This window comes from Dromiciops gliroides, chromosome 5, assembly GCF_019393635.1.
Source record: "Dromiciops gliroides isolate mDroGli1 chromosome 5, mDroGli1.pri, whole genome shotgun sequence".
Taxonomy (NCBI): domain Eukaryota; kingdom Metazoa; phylum Chordata; class Mammalia; order Microbiotheria; family Microbiotheriidae; genus Dromiciops; species Dromiciops gliroides.
In genome coordinates this window covers 197,032,650-197,049,213 of record NC_057865.1, presented here as the reverse complement: position 1 = coordinate 197,049,213, position 16,564 = coordinate 197,032,650, and the positions used below count along the sequence as shown (strand labels likewise).

The 16,564-nt window shown below is 38.2% G+C and overlaps 1 protein-coding gene across 2 annotated transcripts in view; it reads right to left on the bottom strand.

Moving 5' to 3' along the window:
• The window catches only part of C5H12orf4 (chromosome 5 C12orf4 homolog), a 55,614-nt gene extending 39,174 nt beyond the window's left edge, over positions 1–16,440 (bottom strand). Inside the window, exons 1-6 of one of the 2 annotated variants that reach the window (XM_043969292.1) lie at positions 16,353–16,440; positions 13,689–13,903; positions 12,108–12,253; positions 9,743–9,924; positions 3,962–4,061; positions 3,328–3,449 (exon numbers count right to left, since the gene is read on the bottom strand). In XM_043969292.1, coding sequence (XP_043825227.1) covers positions 3,328–3,449; positions 3,962–4,061; positions 9,743–9,924; positions 12,108–12,253; positions 13,689–13,893 — 755 coding nt within the window. In that variant the 5' untranslated portion in view covers positions 13,894–13,903; positions 16,353–16,440. The remainder of the gene's footprint in view (positions 1–3,327; positions 3,450–3,961; positions 4,062–9,742; positions 9,925–12,107; positions 12,254–13,688; positions 13,904–16,352) is intronic. The other variant, XM_043969293.1, reaches the window with a different exon arrangement.
• Positions 16,441–16,564: the final 124 nt, after the last annotated feature.

Genomic DNA, 16,564 nt, shown 5'->3' with positions numbered 1-16,564 from the left:
CAAGTATGAAATATTGAATTGCTTGATTTCATAGGGAGGGTTGAGGAGAGAGGGAGGAAGAAAATTTGGAACATAGAATTAGCTCAAAGACCTTAAACTCATCAGAGTTGGCTCATGGAGGGAATAACATTCACACCCAGTTGGGAGGAGTAATCTATTTAACCTTACAGGAAAGTATGAGGGGAAGAGGATAAGGAAGGAAGGGTGGAAAAAAAGGGAGTGTAGAGTAGGGGAGGGGACAGTCAGAAGTAAAATACTTTTGAGGAGGAATAGTTTAAAAGAAGATGGAAAATAGAGTAAATATCATGGAAAGGGAATAGGATGGAGGGAAATAGTTCTGATGACTTTGCTGGGCTAATACGAAGAAAATTCTTTGTCAAGTTTAAGGTACATTATTTAGGGTATGATGAACAGGATACTATTAGAAAAACCTGGAAAGACCTACATGAACTGAAGCAGAATGAAATGCACTGTATACAAAATAACAGCAATAGTGTAAAATGATCTGCTGGGAAGCATGTGGTTATTTTCAGCAAGGCAATGGTCCAATATAACCCTGAAGGACTATGAAAATGGCAACCCATCTACAGAGAAAGAAGTGATAGTATCTGAAATAGTTGGAAACACATTTTTTTTTTCTTTTCTCTTTTTTTTTTTTCTTTTTTGGTGAGGCAATTGGGGTTGGGTGACTTGCCCGGGGTCATGTGGCTGGTGGGTGTTGGGTGTGTGGGGCTGGATTTGGGCTCGGGTGCTCCTGGTTCCAGGGCCGGTACTCTGTCCCCTGCACCACCTAGCTGCCCCTGGAAACACATTTTTTTAAAAAAAATGTTTTTTCTCTTTGACAATTCCTCAGTCTGAAGTTTTGGGAGTTTTTTGACTGTTTTTTCCTCACAACCTAGCTAATGTGGGAATGTTTTCCATGACTACTCATGTATAATTTATTTTGAAATGCTTGAGTTCTAGTGGGTGGGGGTGGGAATAGAGGAGGAAGAGAAGTTGGAACAATTTTTTTTTAAATTGATGTTAAAATTTGTTTTTACATATATTTTGGAAAATAAAATTCTATTTAAGCACGTAAAAATAAAATAAAATAAAATAAAATAAAATAAAATAAAATAAAATAAAATAAAATAAAATAAAAAAAGAAGAGAAGAGAAAGAAGATAACAGCTGTCTACAAGTAATAGTGAAGCTATAATGAAAGAGGAATTAGATTTGTTTTCTTTGGCCTCAGAGGGCAAAACCAGGAGAAAGGAATAGAAATTGCAAAAAGAAAATTTAAGCTTGATGTGAGGAAAAAATTCATAACTTTTATGATGGGATGTTTTGAGAGCTGCTGGATTCTCCCTCTATGAAAGGACAGATGACCATTAAATTTTTAAGAATTCTGAGTTCTGGGGGCAACTAGGTGGCGCAGTGGATAGAGCACTGGACCTGGATTCAGAAGGACCTGAGTTAAAATCTGGCCTCAGACACTTGACATTTACTAGCTGTGTGACCCCTTGGCAAGTCACTTAACCCCCCACTGCCCCACAATTAAAAAAAAATTTTTTTACAATAAAAATTCTGAGTTCCAAATTCTCTCCCACATTCCTGCCCCTCCCCTATCTCTTGAGAAAGCAAGATGATAGATACATTATAATATACTTGACATATGAAATGATGAAATAGATGCAATGATGTGATTCATTAATAACTTCATCAATTTAAATATCAATTTTTACTTTTTCTTTTCTGGCATTATTCAGAACTACTAGATACATAGGTACAACAACTCTATGTTTTCTAATAATGTTAGAAAACAAGTAAATGGGGCTGTGAGCATGAAAATGCTCAAAAAATATTCTAAATTAATCTGCAACAAAATCATAGAAAATGCATTTACTTAAAAATTGTTGACATTCAATGTATACCTTTTATTACCTCTTCCACCTCTTGATTTTTTTTTTTAACTTGGAAAGAACTCAGAAGTTGGAGGTAACAACCTTAAGTGCATCTATCAAGTTATCCCTTGCCTAAATCCAGATAGCGTCCATCACTGCTCTGGAGGTGTGCGATTCCAATGTGAGTTATTACCAGACTCATTGAGTCATTACCATTATTCAGGACACACATGGATAGGGTACAAACTATATTTGGCCAATTTATCTCCTGGGTCAGGGAAAGTACCAGACAAAAGCAGAATGTAGGTGACTCTTGTATCCCTTTCTATCTAATCACCCAATCATGTTTAAAACATGAACCTTCTGTAAGAAGGAAGCAAAATGATAAACATTCATGATGAGGTATAATACCCTCCAGGACTGACATTTTATCGCAATCATGGGGGGGGGGGGCTCTGAGAGGTTACTCTGGACTGACATTTTAAAAAAGGAACCTCATAAAATAGAATGCTAAACTCATAGGAATGAACATTATTCAGTACATCTTAAAGTATATTAGAAATTAAATTTTGGGTCAAATAATACTTAAAAGGGAGAAATATTTTGTGATCCTTCTTATCACCTTCTATATCAAAGTAGGTGTGCAACACCTCACCCATAAGACAGACAGGCCCTGCCTCCCTGATGCCCACTACTCTTTAAATAGGCGATGACATTTGTATCCCAAAATAGCAACTCTCAGGGATGTTACTTCTAATCACTGACAAATGACCTGACTTTGTTCTGCATGGAAATATGAAAACATGGGTAAGGGGCCAATTTTAGAAAATAAAAATACCAAACAGACAAAGGCTTGTAAGATTCAGATTAGAAATGATGTACATAAAAGGGAACTATATGAACTGGAAACATAATTATTTCTAAGTGTATACAGTATATACCTGTACACAGAAAGAAGACACTACTCTATTGCATTTTAAGTAAACATCTAAGTCAGTGTATCCTAACAACTTTTTTAAAAAGTGAAAATAGCTTTATAGCTTAAGAGAAAAAAGTTTGAGGCAAAGAAGTAATACATGGGATGTCATTTGTATTACAACTAGTCATATTTTAAACTAATGTAGAGGCAAGTCAATTTAAAAGAAAAAGTGATATAATGAAGATGGATTTATGAGCTTAAAATGTTTTTGAAGCTTTTTTCCAATAAAAAATAAACAACAATAATAACAACTGAAAAAATAAAAAAAAACCCATTACCTCACACTACACAAATTAAACAAAATTTGTTAATAACCCAAAAGCTCTTAAAAGAAAAACCACAATTATCTTGAAATTCTACCTCTAACTCAGGATCTCTACAATCAAAAATTTTCCCCTAAAAGACTTAATCTACATATTAATTTAATTATCAATAATAAATGCTTAATATTTCAGATGATTAATACCTGATGGATTTGTTGTTTGGATTTTTTAGGTCTTGGTGAAGTTTTATCACCCATTCCTGATATTCCTGTTTTTGGATGGCGGTTGACTGTTTTAGCTCACTGGTCCATTTATTCTCTAAGACCTAATAACAGTATCCAGAATAATTCATTTAATTTTTGAAAGAAACAAAAAATGTAGCTACATAAATGAAAGCTGTTCCTAGACTTTCATGAACTGATGCTGAATGAAATAAGAAGAATCAAGAGAACATTGTACATAGTAACAACAACATTGTGTGATATACAACTGTGATACACTTAGCTCTTCTCAGCAATACAATGATCTAAGACAATTCTAAAAGACTCTTGATGGGAAATGCTATCCATATCCATAGAAAGAACTATTGAGTCTGAATGCAAATTGAGGCATAGTATTTTCACCTTTTTGTTTGTTTTTTCTTTTTCATGGTTTTTCCTTTTTTGTTCTGATTTTTCTTTAACAACATGACTAATGAAGAAATATGTTTAACATGAATTTACTATATGACCTACATCATATTGCTTACTGTCATGGGGAGGGGAGAGGGAAGGGAGGGAGAGAAACAAATTTGGAACTCAAAACTTATAAAAATGAAAATTGTTCCTTTTTACTTACCTGTTGGGATTCAAAATGTTGAGCAGCCAATGAATTTACATCCTGATCTGTTAGCGACTTTCCCAGTTCCTGCATTACTTTATCCATTTCTGCACCTTGTCTGAAGACAGGGAGGAACCCACAAATCAGTTGAGGTAGCAAACCTTCTAGTCTGAACCCTAGTGCAGAAGCCAAAAGATTCAGTTCCAATTTCTGACAATTACATGTGCACCTTAGCAGTTTCAATTGTTCTTATTTTCCCATCTGCAAAATGAGGATAATAATACTTGTTATCCTCTTACCTCCAGGAATGAAGAATTACTTTGTTAGGAAAAGTCCTTTGAGATCTTTGGAGAGAGAGGTACAAAAACTGATACTGATAAGTCTCTAAATTATGAGAAACTTTACTTGTGAGGGAAATTTGCATTTGAAATTAATGCATAAAACTACTGAAATCTAATAGACTTTTTACTAGAATTCTTATTAATAAAATCACAATGCTGGGGGCAGCTAGGTGGCGCAGTAGATAAAGCACTGGCCCGGGATTCAGGAAAACGCGTTCAAATCCAATCTCAGACACTTGACACTTACTAGCTGTGTGACCCTGGGTAAGTCACTTAACCCTCATTGCCCTGAAAAACAACAACAAAAAACCAACAAAAAAATCCCACAACATCACAATGTTTTTTGCATCTATAGATTTCTTGAAGCATATACCCTGCAATCTATGCCCAAAATACATTTTTATATAGGATAAAATGACTTTTTGACCATCAGCCAGATACAAGGAAGTGCATGACCCAAAGGACTTTGATCCAAATGAGACACAATTTCCCTGAGTATCCATTTCTTTATTTGTAAAATGAAGGAGTTAGATTAGAGGACCTTTAAGGTTCCTTCCAGCTTGGAAAATAAAGGCAAGAAACTGAAATCCAAAGGAGGACAGGGTGTGTTTTCCTCAGTGTTACCCACTTTCATGTGCCTGAGATGCACATGAAAGATTCATTTGGGAAGTGACTAGCGGCCAGGAAGATGTGTGAGGATGGGATTCAGGTGTTGGGACCACAGCTTAAAAAGGAGGAATGGGAGGCAGAAGGCGAGAGATGAAGTACACTTAACAAAGACTGATGGCAGTGTATTTGCTAGGGTTTGGCATGTGTAATCAAAGAAAGAGGAGATTACCTATGTATGGCCTCCAACTTAGATATCATAGAGAGAAGCTTCGATGAAGAAATAAGAGCAACTGAGACACCCATAAGTTCTTAGTAGATAAAGGCCAAAAACATTCACTAATAATATCCACAGCCTCTAATGTATATAAAGAAATCCTCAAAATTTAGGCAACAAACGAGAAAAGCTGGAGATCTAAAGCAAGGAAGCAAATTTAACTTCACAGAGATTTGGGGAGATGAAGCCCATGGCTGGACTATGGTTCTGGATAGATGTGTCTCAAGGAGAAGAGGTCAAAAGGGAGGCCTGAGGACAAACTGTATATTAAAAATATACACTAATGTGAAGAAGCCCCAAAGGAGAAGTATAATAGCACTTTGGGTGAAAGTATCTAAAAATCTCTTTACTTGCCTTAGTAATACTTTTATCTTTTAAAAAGTAGAGGGACCAACAAAGGAAAATTCCATTCTGGATTTGATTCTCACTAAAAAAGGAGAAACCACTTGGTGGGGTAAAAATCATGGGAAAGGGGCAGCTAGGTGGCACAGTGGATAGAGTACCGGCCCTGGAGTCAGGAGGACCTGAGTTCAAATCCAGCCTCAGACACTTGACACTTACTAGCTGTGTGACCTTGGGCAAGTCACTTAACCCCAATTGCCTCACCAACCCCCCCCCCCAATGGGAAACCTGAAGGAAAGTGACCACTCCATCTTAAGAATTTGTGATAGAAGAGAAGAAATCTGAGCAGTCTCACATGTACCACAGATTTCAGGAAAGCAGTTTTCAAAAGATTCAAAAGAAATGTTGCAGGAAAGGTAAATGCTCAAGAATGAAATTCTGAGGACACAAGAAAAAACCAAATCCAATGTGGAGGGAACTCACCAATCAACTTAAGACCTTTAAAAAAAAAAAAAAGAATTGTACATAGAATGGAAAAGAAGTCAAGTAACAGAGAATAATAATAATAATAATAATAATAATAATAAAGAAGAAGAAGAAGAAGCTAACACACATACAGCTTTATAGTTTGCAAGGTGCTTTACATAATTATTTTATTATCACAACAACACTGGAGGAAGGTATTATTATTATTATCATGTCTATTTCATAGATATTTGATGAAACCAAGGCAGACAGAGGTTAAGTGAGATCATAATAAGAATGGGGCAGCTAGTATGTGTAGGAGGCAGAAATTGAACCCAGGTCCTGACTTCACGGTCAGCCTTCTACCCACTATACCATGCTGTCTCTCACTCACACTTCTACTGCACTTTCTAAAATACAGTTTCAGGACGAATTAATGCTTACTTAACTCTAACCCTCACAGACTCCAATGGGCTCCATTTCAACCTGCACCTGAATAAGAACCCCCTCTACAATATATCTGACAATTAGTCATCCAGTGCAGTCTGCTTGAAGACTTTCCGTAACAGACAATTCACTATTTCCTGTGACAGCCACTTCTGGACAGCTCTTACTTCCTAACACTGAGCTGAAATTTACCTTTCTGTCTTCTCCCCATTTCCCTTAATTTTACAAACCACCACCACCATCATCATGATTACCATCATCTATAATGCTCTAAGATTTGCAAAGCAAACATATTAACTCATTTAATCCTCCCGACAATACTGTGACATAAATGCCATTGAATCTTCATTTTATAAACAGCCTCAGTGACTAGTGCAGACCCCACAACTAGTAATCCTCTTTGATGCAGGGTTCCGTGTCAGTCTCCTGCCTTTAGGTCCAGCAGCCCTACACCCAGCTTCCACAGAACAAGCATAGTCCTTCTTTCACATTGCAGATATTACTTACTCTTTCAGTGGTTCAGACCACAAATTGCTAAACAGTTGTTAATGTCCACTGTCAGAGACAGTTTCCTCACCTGGAGTTCCCTATGCTCACATGAACATAATTTTTTTGTGGCCAAAAAAGAAAAATAAATCTGAAAAAGGTTTCATTTGTTAAAGAGGTATGAATACTGAAAGACAGATCTGGATGCAAAATCACATGCATACACACAAATATACATGATACATGTTCCCTCTGGTGGATGATAAATGTTGTTGCAGTTTTCAAAATTGAAAGAGAATTATTGAAAACAAAACTTTAATAAACAGGATTTAATTATTAAGATTCCCAAAACCTTTCTTCCATATCTAAATGGGGGCCAGAAGTGGTGAAAAGTACATAGCGGTTTGGTAGGTAGTATATGTAAAAGTACATCTAAAACAGTGAAATCAAAATCAAATAGAAATGGGGGCCACTAAGCTATACATAAGGATCTCTGCAGGCTGCACATTAATGATATTTTATTTATTTTGTTAAATATTTCCCAATTACATGGGGGGGGGCAATGGGGGCTAAGTGACTTGCCCAGGGTCACACAGCTGGTAAGTGTCAAGTGTCTGAGGCCACATTTGAACTCAGGTCCTCCTGACTCCAGGGCCAGTGCTCTATCCACTGCACCACCTAGTGGCCCACCCCCACCCCCGACAATTACATTTTAATTTGGTTTGGGTGGCAGTAGGGAGTTGAAGTTCATGTGTTTGGCTGGCCATCAAGATCAGAGACTTTACTGCCTTCATTTTAAGCACTAAATCTTTATCAATTTGACAGGTCAGAGGGTTAACCCTAATTTTGTGCAGTTCTTGAGATAAACATGAAAAAAAAAGAAATTAAATTGCTATTGTGATTTAAAGTATTATTATACCCTTTTGAACATTTAAAGTGAGGGTCACATTTCCACCATCATCCTGGAGCTGGTCCTCTTCACCTTAGGCCTGCACTATTATAATGGCTTACTGGTTGGTCTCCTTGCTTCAAGTCTTTCTCTACTTTGGTCCATCATCCATGTAGTTTGTCAAAGTGGCTTCCTATTAACTCCAGGATCAAGTATAAAATCCTCTGACTTTTAAAGCCTTTCCCAGCCTGGCCCCTTCCCACTATTCCTGTCTTCTCACACTTTACTCTCTTTCACATACTCTATGATCCAGTGACACTTGACTCCGTGATTTTCCTCCCGCATGACTCTGTACCTCCAACTCTGGACCTTTTCACTGGCTGTCCTCCATGCCCAGAATATTCTTCCATTCTGTCTCCTGACTCCCTGGCTTCTATGAAGTCTCAGCTCAAAATTCACCTTCCGAAAAAGGCTTTTCTCAGTCTTGCCCCCATCCCCCCAATCCTTTCCCTTTACAAAGCCTCCCTATTATGTTATATGTAGTTTATATGTACATAGTCGTTTGCATATTGTCTTCTCCATTTGAATGCAAACTCCTTGAGGGCAGGGCCTGTGTTTTTGCCTTTCTTTCTATCCCAACTGCTTAGCACAGTGGTTGACAGATAGTAAGAGCTTAATCAATGCTTATGGACACTCTGCCTGAAGCAGCTACTTGGATAGCACCACCAGCCAAACAGCAGAAAGAGCAGTGGCACCCTCAGTTGTGGGAGCTAGCCTCTTTTGGCCTTTGCTGCTGTCTTGACAAGGCCCCATTTGTTCTACTGCAAGACTGAGGGGGTGAGATGAAGGGGTGGGCAGTATTTGAAGTAAAGCTGATTTTTGTGATCATAGCTACTGAAGGCCTTTGCTGGTCAGGGGGAGGAGTGTTGTGGGCCAGAACATTAGTGGAATTGGGATCATTTGAGTTAATTCTCACACTCCCACACAAGCCAAGAGGCTGTGGAGCAGACCTAGGGTAGTGTGAATTAACTTTACTCCAGGTGGATTGACCTGGGACCTAGTTGTGGACCCTCTGGGTGAAGAGTAAATAAAGACACCTCTAGGACTTTGAAGGGGGACCACTCTTGCAGACTGCTTTTATCAACTTGTGTAAGATGGTACAGATTCTGATGTTGTTATTATCAGGAGCTGCCACTGAGTCAGACTGTATAATTTACTGACTTAAGAATGCCTATATCATCAAGAGTTAAGAGATTTGTTCATGAGTTTATATATCATGTGTTAGAGGCAGGTCCTGAACCTGGGCCTTCCTGATTCCAAGGTTAGCCCTCTATTCATTATAACAACAGTGTCTCATGACCTGAAAAATGGGACCTCTTAGGGGAATCTAATTAATTTGGTTTAGAATGCAAATACAGACTAGGGAAGAACTTAAACAAACATTTCCCATAGTTTAGTTCATGTGACCACATTTCTGAAAAAGGGTAGGGAAAACAATGCATCAGAACAGTTTTCTTGCCATCTAGGTCCGTGGTCAATACAACAGTCTTTTCCCCTCTGGATGAAACAGTTTATGTGGCACAAATTCAAAGTTTCTTATGATGTTGTTTTTTCCTAATGTACATAGTTTTTAAAACTATTCTAGACTTAAAGAGCATAGACTTAACTACAAATGATCCATGAAAGGAGGATTTAAACTAAGTACTGACAAGCTTCAATTACAATATTAATGGCATATTTTAGTGAAACTACATAAATCTACATGGACCTGTGACATTAATTTCAACAACTGGATTGAAATGAACCAGATAATTATCTGCATTTATAAGAAAGAAGATTTTTCTAATTTATGGCTTCAATTTTCTAAAAGTTTATAAAATTCCTCCCTGGACAAATGCATCTAACTATGACAATATGACAATTAAGCATAAGAAAAGTTAAAATACCTTTCTCGTAACTTTTTAAGCTCCACATCTCTTTCCCCAATAAGTTCTGAGATACTAACAAAGTAATTGTGCTCCAAATTTAAGAGAGTTTCAGAGGCAGGAGAATGGATTAGGTCATGGTAGACATCTGCAAAATCTTCATCCCAGCTTGGCTCTTCAGGTCTTGCATGCTCTAATGTGGTCTACAAGATAAAACAGACATAGGAGAAATCATATGGAATGTTTCCTTTTAAAATATAATGCTGGGTGGGGCAGCTAGGTGGCACAGTGGATAAAGCACTGGTCCTGGATTCAGGAGGACCTGAGTTCAAACCTGACCTCAGATCCTTGACATTTACTAGCTGTGTGACCCTGGGCAAGTCACTTAACCCCCATTGCCCTGGGGAGATAGATAGATAGATAGATAGATAGATAGATAGATAGATAGATAGATAGATAGATAGATAGATAGATAGATAGATAGATGATAGAAAGAAAGAAAGAAAGAAAGAAAGAAAGAAAGAAAGAAAGAAAGAAAGAAAGAAAGAAAGAAAGAAAGAAAGAAAGAAAGAAAGGAAGGAAGGAAGGAAGGAAGGAAGGAAGGAAGGAAGGAAGGAAGGAAGGAAGGAAGAAAGAAAGAAAGAAAGAAAGAAAGAAAGAAAGAAAGAAAGAAAGAAAGAAAGAAAATACTGGGGCAGCTAGGTGGTGCAGTGGATAAAGCACCAGCCCTGGATTCAGGAGGGCCTGAGTTAAAATCTGGTCTCAGACACTTGACACTTACTAGTTGTGTGACCCTGGGTAAGTCATTTAACACTAACTGCTCTGCAAAAAAAAAAACAACAAACCAAACCAAAAAAATATAATGCTGCAATTATACAAAAAGCTTCTTTCCCCTCTATCATGTGGTGGCTGTAGCAGTTTTCCCACAAATCTTCTTGTATACTGTGATACAGATATACTCATTAGATTTTCTATCTATTCTTTCAGTCTTAATATATAACCTGTCCACTTCCCTTTTTGTTCATATATATCCTTGATATTTATTTCCTCAAAAACAGCCCTAATCAGACCACATCTGAAAACCTGTGTTCACATTGTAGGAAAACATGAACATAATGAGGTACTCTAGAGGCGGGTTATCAAGGATGGTGGACTTCCTAGCCTTAGAAAATGGAGCTAAGTAGAAGTTACAAGAACATCATTTTGGGGGCAGCTAGGTGGCACAGTGGATAGAGCACTGGTCCTGGATTCAAGGGGACCTGAGTTCAAATCCGGCATCAGACACTTAACACTTACTAGGTGTGTGACCCTGGGCAAGTCACTTAACCCCAATTGCCTCACCAAAAAAACAAACAAATAAATATATAAATAGCAATAATTTATAAAATATAATAGTAGCCACAATAATTAAAAAAAACACAACCCATATGAGCAAAAATATTTATAGTAGTTCTTTTTTATGGTGGCAAAAAATTGCAAATTGAGAGGATGCCCATCAATTGGGGAGATGCTAAAGAAGTTATTCTAGGGGGTAGCTAGGTGGCGCAGTGGATAAAGCACTGGCCTTGGATTCAGGAGGACCTGAGTTCAAATCCAGCCTCAGACACTTGACACTTAACTAGCTGTGTGACCCTGGGCAAGTCACTTAACCCCAACTGCCCTGCAAAAAACAAAAACAAACAAAAAGAAGTTATTCTATATGATTTTATAGAATACTATTACGCTATAAGAAATGATGAACAAGATGCTTTCAGAAAAACCTAGGAAGACTTACACAAACTGATACAAAGTGAAACAAGCAGAACCAGGAGAACATTGTAACAGGAACCACAATTATAACAGAAATATTGTATGATAATCAATTGTAAATAACTTCTGTATTCTCAGAAATGTAATGATCCTAAACTATTCCAAAGGACTTATGAAAAAAAACACTATCCACTTTGAGAGAAAGAACTCATGGTATTAGAATACAGATTAAAACATACTTTTAAAACTATAAAAAAAATTACTGGTTTTGCAAATCCATATTTACATATATAAGATTTGCTTGAGATAGAATATACCTAGGGGGCTTGGAATAATGGAAAGAACAATGGACCTGAGAGTCAAGAACCTTGGGTTCAAATCTTAGTCCTGGCATTTACTAGCTGTTTGATTGTGGGCAAGTCACTTAACATTTCTCTGTTTCAGTTTCCTCATCTGTAAAATGGGGATAATAATGCTTGTACTACCTACTTTCCAAAGCAGTTGTGAGTAAAGTGCTTTGTAAACCTTAAAGCTCTATAAAATATGTTAGTATTTATTCATAAGACCAGTGAAAATAAATAAGGGAAGGAAGGCAGAAGGCAGGGGAGGGAAATTACAGCTTGACCCATATTCTCACCTCGGCATAAGTTTTTGCCCACGCACTTGTCAGCTGGTGCACATCAACTTCACCAGATTTCAAAGCTTCCAGTGCAGCCTCAGCTTCTCTATCATAATCTCGTAGAGATTCTTCCTCTATAAACTGGCTCAGAGATTTTTTTAAGTCTGGGGCAGGAATAACACAAATCAACATCAATTAAACTCCAACAGATCAATTAATCAATCAACAAGCATTTATTAAACACCTATTATGCTTGCATGGAATCAGAAAAGTCTGAGTTCAAAACTGGCCTCAGACACTATCTGTGTGACCCTGGGCAAGTCACTTAACCTGTTTGCCTCAGTTTCCTCATCTATAAAATGGAGACAATAATTGCAAAGTACTTAGCAGTTCCTGGCTCACAGAAAGCACTATATAAATGTTAGTTATGAGCATGATGATGAACTCCTGTTAGGGAAACTCCCTCTACCAATGCAGATTGCCAACTGTTACCTGACAACTTTAGGACATTTTCTGGGGCACTGAGAGGCTAAGTGACTTCCTCACAGTCCCACAGCATATATGAGATGCAGGCCATGAACCCATATCATTCTGACTCTAAGAATGGTGTTCTATCCACTATCTGATGCTGCCTTAGGTAAGGAAGGCTGAATCACATTGGAAAATTACTGTTCTATGGAGAGTAAGTAGTCCTCTAATTTTCCTAGACTTTCTTAAGTACTAAGAACTGTAAAAGACAATTCAAGCAGTGAAATGTTCTGCAGCACTACTAGCTGTGTTGTCTTAAAGGCCCAAGCTACAAACTAAATTCAGAGAAGTACCAATCCAGACACCCCTTGCCCTTCCCACTCTATAGCATACCTAACCAAGGAGAAACTCCTGTCTGGAGAGGGAGGAAAATGAAAGTTATGGGGAGAAGTCTATAAAAGATTACATGGTTTCTGGTCTATGTATATTTTTAAAGTTTTTAGTCCACATTTTGGCTGGCCAGGAATGTAGCTCCTATTTATTGCACTGATATTACTAGACATACATGAAATGTTAGATTCTATAATGGTAGGTATTTGGGAAATCGATTAAGGAAGCTAGATGCTTCAACATGACTTGACCGACTCAGGAATTTTTAAATCAGAGTGAATAAATGCCTTAGTATGCAAATTCTGAAAGGTTGTGAATTTCTATTTTAATGTTACATTTACTCCGCTGAAAGGCCTCCTGACTGTTCTCCTGGCATACAACATTAACTGGAAGGCAAAGTTTTCCAGCACTTCTGCAGTTTTATTCAGGTATTGTTTGACTAGATGGCTTCTAAGGTTCCATTCAGCTCTAAATCTATGATGCTAAAACCATAATACAAAATTGTTGTATGATACTCTACAAATATTTTATGAAAACAATTGGTGGGGACCAGAAAGCCCTCTTTATACCTATGATATTACTATTTGCACAGAAGGAAAAGTTTCAGCAGTTGTACCAACAATACCTTTTTAAAACTTATGACTATTTCTAACAAAACTCCATTCTTTTCAGAATTCTTTTATGTACCTAGGTAAGCCCAAGAAGCAGAGCAGTCAAACAATAATGAAAATCAGTTCTCACCACTTTCTATGAAACAAGGTAAATTGTGGAGAAGCATCAGACGTCCATGCAAGTTATTTGGGTTCTCTTGAACAGGAAATTGCAGAGGCACCGTAAGCTCAAAGCACTGGTTTCCTACATTGAATTTATATACAAAATCTCTTTCTTGGCCACAGAATTTCTCTTGGTTTGCTTTCATCTTATCTGGTACCAGAGTAGCCGTCATCTAGATTGTTCTATATTAAAAAAAACACATCATCATGTAGACTATCAAGTTCAGTTGTTCTTCTGAGTGGTACCACTTCTTAAGTAACTGAAGTTGTTTGCCTTTTTCTTGACACACTCATCTGTGAAAAAGAAAACTGGAGGGCAGCTAGGTGGCGCAATGGATAGAGCACCAGCCCTGGATTCAGGAGTACCTGAGTTCAAATCGGACCTCAGACACTTAACACTTACTAGCTGTGTGACTCTGGGCAAGTTACTTAACCCCAATTGCCTCACAAAAAAAAAAAAAAAGAAAGAAAGAAAACTGGAGAGTTGGAACCACAGCAGGGTGATCCTGAATGATTTAAAAAAGAAATAAGAATTATGAAAGCAGAATTTATTGTCTGCATAGCAACAATTATCAGCAGAACAGAAAAACTCAAACCCACAGTAGCAAAACTCAACAAAGAAACAAAAGGACCCCAATCCACAATTCTCCTAACACTAAAGGCTAGTGCTATTTTTACTAACCCCTGCATTCTCTGTATGATTATATAGATAAGCTTTAGACTAGTCTTTTTTCCTCCAGCAGGTAGAGGAAGTAGGATTTATATTTCACATACAGTCAACTGAGTACTCATCAATGTTCTTGGTTCTGTGGTGAGAGAAAAAGAAATAAGTAAAGTCCTCGTCCTTAGGAAACATTATACTCTATTGAAGAAAACCAGATGAATTTATGACAAATACTTAAGAACAGAGAAAAGCACCAAAACAGTATACAACTATTATGAAACATACATGTGTTTACAATGAAGGTTTTCTGAGGGGAGAGTTCAAATCAAGGCCAAACAGTTAACATCTGAGTGTCCATTGAATGCAGTCTTACAATAAGTTTGTCCCCTGAACACACTCTGTACATTAGCATCATTTATGTCTTAGTTCAAACTATTAAAATCCTATTCAGGGGGCAGCTAGGTGGTGCATGCAGTGGATAAAGCACCAGCCCTGGATTCAGGAGGACCTGAGTTCAAATCTGACCTCAGACACTTGACACTTACTAGCTGTGTGACCCTGAGCAAGTCACTTGACCCTCCTTGCCCTGCAAAAAAAAAATCCTATTCAAAATGTTACCTTCTCTAAAAAGGCTTCCCTTTTTAGAAACAATATTTTTCTTGGAATTCACATAACATGCCCCCCCTTCAATTTCTGAAGCATTATTTTGCCTTATGCCCCTACTGTAAGCTCCCTGAGCCCAGGTACCCATTTGCCTCATTCAAATTTGGTTTCAAATGTAACTGCGATTATTTAAGTATCATCATCAATGAATATCTGCCAAATTAAAGTGTTAAATAAGGAAAGGAAGAGATGACCTCTGCTCTCAAGGAGCCCAGTGAAACCTACTAGAATATTTATGAAAGATCATATCACAGATAAGATGATGCAAACTGGGAACGGAATAAAAGAACTCTGGTGTCTAGGGTATGGGTTCATAGAATCGTAGCTCTGGTACTGAAAGGACTCTCAGAAGTCTTCATTTATGACAACCCACTTGTTTTACAGTTGAGGAACCTGAAGACCAGGTAGGATGTGTGACTTGTCCAAGGTTACACAGGCAGTAAACACCAAAGGCAGAATTTGAACACATATCTTATGACTCCTAGTGGCTGACTAGTATTCTAAGTGTGACTTTGGGCAAATTATTCCCTGGATCTAAGTTTCTCAATCTTAGAAATGGGTTAGAATGGACAGCTTCTGAAGTCCTTTCCAGCCCTCCATGTATGATTCTAAGAGCACACACAATGAAGGATTGATTGAAGTAGGGACCAGGAAAGTAAAATATTTGTTCAGACAACATAGTATAGTGTACTCGTGGGCATGGATATGAATCCAGACAGCGATTTGTGTGACATTTCCTCTCTCCGGGCCTGTTTCCTCTCCGTAAGAGGAAGGAGCTGAACTAGTAATTTCTAAGGTCCTCTTCAGTTCTAAATCCAAATTAGGACCTATTCGGTGAATATTTTTATATTCTGGTTCCAAAACTTTACAAATTACAAACCCTTCTGTTCCAGGTTCAACTGGTTCTTTGGTTCCCCCGCCCCTTTTTCAATTGGTTTCGTTTGGAATCAAATAAATAATCGGTTAGGGGATTTGTGTTTAACAAATTAGTGTGATTCCGTCCAGCTTTTGCTCAAAGTTTGGTTTAACCTCGATTAGCGATGGGGAGGTTTCTTCAGGTTTTCTTGGAGGGGGGTGAGCTTTGCCAAGAGATGGGGGGGACTGCGTCTGGGGGGCCCAGGCTTGGGTCCTTCGTGGCCTTCGGGGCTGGAAAGAGGGCGAGGAGAGGAAGGATGGATGGGGGCGAGGCAGCGCGGTCGGTACAGAAAGAAGGGGCCGGAGCGGAGGGCTTTCCGGGGTAGGAGGCAAACTCCCCAGCGCTGTGAGATTCCCACGGCAAGGCCCTTCGCGCGCCCCGCACCTCACCTGCTTTCTCCACTATCTGAGCCGGGAAGAAGCAGGTTCCTTCAGCTCATCCCTCAGAGCCGATCAGCTGACAGGCAGCGCAGCGGCCTCCGCTAATCCGCCGACGCAGATTCACTCTGCCCTTTTTTTCAACCTTAAAGAAAAAACTGCCTGACTCAGACTCCTCGGTTTTTATTTTCTATTGTATTCCCATTTATCATGTAGAAAGATTT